General features: G+C 37.5%; 1 protein-coding gene across 1 annotated transcript in view; it reads left to right on the forward strand.

Moving 5' to 3' along the window:
- Window positions 1–2,112: 2,112 nt before the first annotated feature.
- LOC128248079 (uncharacterized) overlaps window positions 2,113–4,791 on the forward strand; it is a 15,383-nt gene continuing 12,704 nt past the window's right edge. Inside the window, exon 1 of the mRNA XM_052968499.1 lies at window positions 2,113–2,466. Coding sequence (XP_052824459.1) covers window positions 2,428–2,466 — 39 coding nt within the window. The 5' untranslated portion in view covers window positions 2,113–2,427. The remainder of the gene's footprint in view (window positions 2,467–4,791) is intronic.

Genomic DNA, 4,791 nt, shown 5'->3' on the forward strand with positions numbered 1-4,791 from the left:
CAGCTGGTACTTAATTTATTGACCCCGAAAAGATAAAAGGCAAAATGCTGCATTATTAACATCACATTTATATTCATGAAATTCATTCATTAACACCAATATTTATTTACTGCAATAATATAATAATTATTTCAAACGGAATCCAAGGAGAATGACAGAATTCTTCATGAAATAATGGTAGGGTGTGGGGAATCCAACATTTCAGAAGCAGATCTTCTCCAGGAAAATTCTAACAGGACGGAAATTAAATAGAAGCATCAGAGATTTATATCCTCTATGTATCTTTCTGTAGTTTCACTCCTGTCGACGTCTCCATAAAGAAGAATGCTATCCGAAACGTGCAGTTTCGTGTTCCCTATACAATTTCTTTACTCCCTGTACCTTTTCTTTCCATTTTTCTTAACGATAATTCAGATTAACAGTCGGTATTGAATATATGGAGTTCATTAAAAGAAATCGAAAATAAGAAATAGTTACACCAAACCAATAAGGTACAGGCATGGTTGTGTGGTTAAGAAGTTTACTTCCCAATTATGTTGTCTTGAGTTCAGTCCCACAGCGTAACACCTTGGGCTCGAGACTTCCACTATAGTTCCGGACTAACCAAAGCCTTCTGAGTGCATTTGCTTGAAGGAAACTAAATGAAGGGCCTGGTGTATTTACGTATGTGTGTATGTATGTATGTATGTATGTATGTATGTATGTATGTATGTATGTATATACGTATATCTGTGTGTGGGTGTGGCTATATATATATGTAAGTGTGTGGATATATATGTGTGTGTGTGTATAAGTATATATATATATATATATGTGTGTGTGTGTGTGTGTCTATGCGTGAATATGTGTGTGTATGTGCGTGTTTTGTGTTTGTTTTGTTCCTCACCATAGCATGGCAAATGGTACTGGTTTGTTTACGTCCGTGGCACCTCCGAGCATTGGAGTAAGTGTCAAACTTTAAAAACAAAATAAGCACCAGTGTCGATTTGTTGGATTAAATCCCTCCTCGTTGGTGCCCCAGCATGGCCGCAGTCCAGTTACTGAAACAAGCAACAGATAAAAGATAACAAAGAAATACATTTCATTCCCCGTACCCTGTCTTTTTCTTTTAATTTCTTTCATTTCTCCAACCATTCGACCATCCATCCGTCTTGTATTTGTTCAGCCAAGTTGGAAAGTCAGGCTTACTGGTGAGCATTACAATAAACAAACGTGATAAGCAACCACAAAGACATTCTGTTCGCGTAAACAAATGTGACGCTTTTCTTACATTCATCTACAATCTTCTCTTTTGTTTGTTTTCGTTTAATATGATAATCTTTTCTAGCTTTTTATTTTAGACTTTGTTTGTGTGTATCTTTGCGCGTTGCATGTGTCAATAACTTTTTCAGAATTATCATCCATTATCTAGTTCACTCTGTTTGTCAGCATGTGTGGGAGCATTTTAAACCGGAATTCTCAATTTTATGTATAGATTTTCTCGGTACACGTAATACAAGCTCAAACGTATTATATACATAATTTTGTTTGCATTCTAACACACACACACAAGCATGCACATGAGCACGCACATGCACACGCACGCACTCACACACATATGCATATATATATATATATATATATATATATATATATATATACAGTCGTATACATACATATCTATTCGCACGGCAAACACAAACACACGCATGCATACTGGCCTATGTAAGGAATGTATTTTTTTTTTATATCATATTGACATCAAACAAAATATGGATCTGAAAACGAAAAAAAGAAAAGAAACAACTGCGTCAATGAATAGAGACTGATGAATAACAAGACCCAGAGCGACCCTCCTCTCATTCTAACCATCATCATAATAGTAACAAATAATAACTGATTTCAAAATGAAGAAATAGTACAGCAACAATAACAAAGTAGAAAATAAGTAGTCTGGCAAGGTTCTTGGGCGGAGGTCCATTAGCTTAAAGAATAGACACCAAATAAAGGATCAGTCAGAAAGTAACCTTTGGTATTGCCCTAACCCTAACCCTAAACCTCACCTTAACCCTGTCGATAGACTATATAAGGAGCTTACTGTAAAGGGATCTGCGTCACATTTACAGAGGTTACCAGTCTGTTGTGATAGCGTTCTTGCAAGCCATTCGTGTTAACTCTCGTTCGATTTTATAATTGATAAAATTACAACAATGGAGTTTCGTGTTGCGGCCGCCATTCTCTTGATCGCAGTGTCAGCAGTTTACAGTCAAGATATCATGAATCTGTGTAAACAGACAGAAATCAAACCCGGATCGCATTTTATCCGATCACCAAATAACTGCAGTGAATTCTTCTTATGTAACGCTATGTTTCCCCTACCTTTAGCCTGTGGTAAGGGCACGGTATTTTCGCAATCCCAACAGATCTGTGTGTGGCTGAACAGTCAGTATGATGACTGTAACCGCATCATTTACGGAGGAAAATTCAGTAAGTTGTTTTATTATTAATAATTTTTCGTTCGTTACTTTGCACGAACTGTTCCAAGTCTCACCTGATATCCTCAGGCAACAGCAAGTGATATATTATAGGGAAGTGAGACCAAATTCAGTGAAGTAACGTTGTCTTAAATTTATAGTATTTTGGTTTTGTAAGAATTTTAAATGAATCAGATATTTTTAGGTTCACAATGTTTTTCTTAGAATGTGAGCAGTACCCATGAAAACGACATTTTCGTAGTTCCAATACTTCTGGGATTCCTGATATTTGGCCATAATATTTAAGAGTAGCATTTGAGATTATCTCCAAATATTCGATGATTACAAGTATAATTGCTGCTTTTAGATGCCACATTTCTGAGAGCTCTATTTCAATGTTTTTAAAAGAGTGTTGAAATCCATTCTTACCTATAAGTAAACATTTTGACAACGTGATATTTTTTCACAACAATATCCTGTTTATTGACCAAAATAGTAAGAACAGTCTGGATACTAAAGTCCCTAAGAACTGTAATATCTTTATTTCCTTCTATATTGACAGGCTTATGTTCGCAGCAATTCTTCTCATATAGGATTTCAGGCTTACGGCATATGATCTACTGCATATACCAACCAAAGATATCATGGCAATTAATATATACATTTAAGACCAACATAGAACTTTAGAGATGAATTGCTTAACTACTTCTCTAGTGGCACCACAAAAGCGGCGAGTGGGACCAGCGCCATTTTAGAGAATGCTGGTTTGGTAGTTTACGGTGGGCAGATACTTATCTATAGCTGCCACAATGAAGCACACTGTTTATGATTTAATTCCAGTTGCAGCCAACCAATAATCGGTCATATTTGTATTTACATCAGGATCGCTGGTCCTTGCAATTTGGTTGCCATGGAAACTCTGAGATTTCATTTGATTTGACTTCTATTTCTATTTTCATTTTTGTTTGTAGAATGTTTTGTTTCATCTAGTTACGCTTCAGTCTTTACAAATATCTTTGGCTCTTTCGATATTAAATAAATTTCTTGGCATTTCCAAATTTACAGACAAGTTTAAACATTCAGTCGTTGGTGTTATTTAGATATGTGTCTAATCCTCGGGTCACCGTTTTTAGAGACGGTTGCCTTAGCATAAGTTCTTCCTCCATTCTTTCGCGGGATGTGTAGTGAGTCAACGTCTGTTTTTGGGTGACGCAGGCAGTGCATTGGAACAGCGTGTTTTTGTGTCAATTTTCTCATCCCCATAACATCAGTTGACGTAAATTTACTTGCGCTGTGTACTGGCCTTGAATCAGATGACGAAAATATACGCAGCCATATCTGCTACGGTTTTGTAGCTGTTTGTTTACCGGTTGATATAAATATCTGCTATCACTCACGGAATTCCTACTAGATGACGAAAATATGCGCAGCCATATCTGCTACGGGTTTGCAGCTGTTTGTGTACCGATTGGTCTGCTATCACTCACGGAATTCCTACTAGAGGCTATCGTGCGAATTTCAAGGAATCTGATAGGTTTGTTAGAATCTTCATGTAAATATTTCCAACTCAGTTCGAGACTTCCTCAACATAATAGTATAAAACAGCAGTTTTGGTGGTTACACCACCATTCCAACCATGACTTCCTATTAAATTCGTACACTTTCAGCGAATTCTTCTGGCCCATCACGGAATTTACAGTCACATCCAGGCACGCCAGTTGAATTTACGGTCCTCGCAGTGAAGAAATAAACAGTGAATGCTTCAAAGCGGTTGACGTAAATATACACCGAACAGTTTCCGTGCGTGTCTTGCTGATTTCTGCCGGGATTATTACCGTCAGTGCAACCTAGTTACCTGATGAAAAAAAATCGTTGCTATGAGGTTACTGTTAACATGGACCATTTTATATTAACGTTGTAGGTAATAACTGGTGTAACCCGGGTATTGCTGGTAACAATCCTGTCTCTCGCATTAAGTTCGCTCTTTAGGATTGTTCTAACTCGTTGATAAAATTCTTCCTGTATTTTTCCAGGCATTTGTGAGTCCCGGATCTCACCCCCTTCATATACTCTGAAACATTTGTACTTTTGTTTTTCAGAATCTAAGTCCTGGTTGATGGTAGACTTGTCTGTCTGTATATCGTTCGTTTTTAAAGGTTTTTTTTTGCTTTGAAGAATATGGCTTTAATACATTTATCAAGGTGGAGGCGCAATGGCCCAGTGGTTAGGGCAGCGGACTCGCGGTCATAGGATCGCGGTTTTGATTCCCAGACCGGGCGTTGTGAGTGTTTATTGAGCGAAAACACCTAAGATTCCACGAGGCTCCGGCAGGGAATGG

This window comes from Octopus bimaculoides, chromosome 6, assembly GCF_001194135.2.
Source record: "Octopus bimaculoides isolate UCB-OBI-ISO-001 chromosome 6, ASM119413v2, whole genome shotgun sequence".
NCBI lineage: Eukaryota > Metazoa > Mollusca > Cephalopoda > Octopoda > Octopodidae > Octopus > Octopus bimaculoides.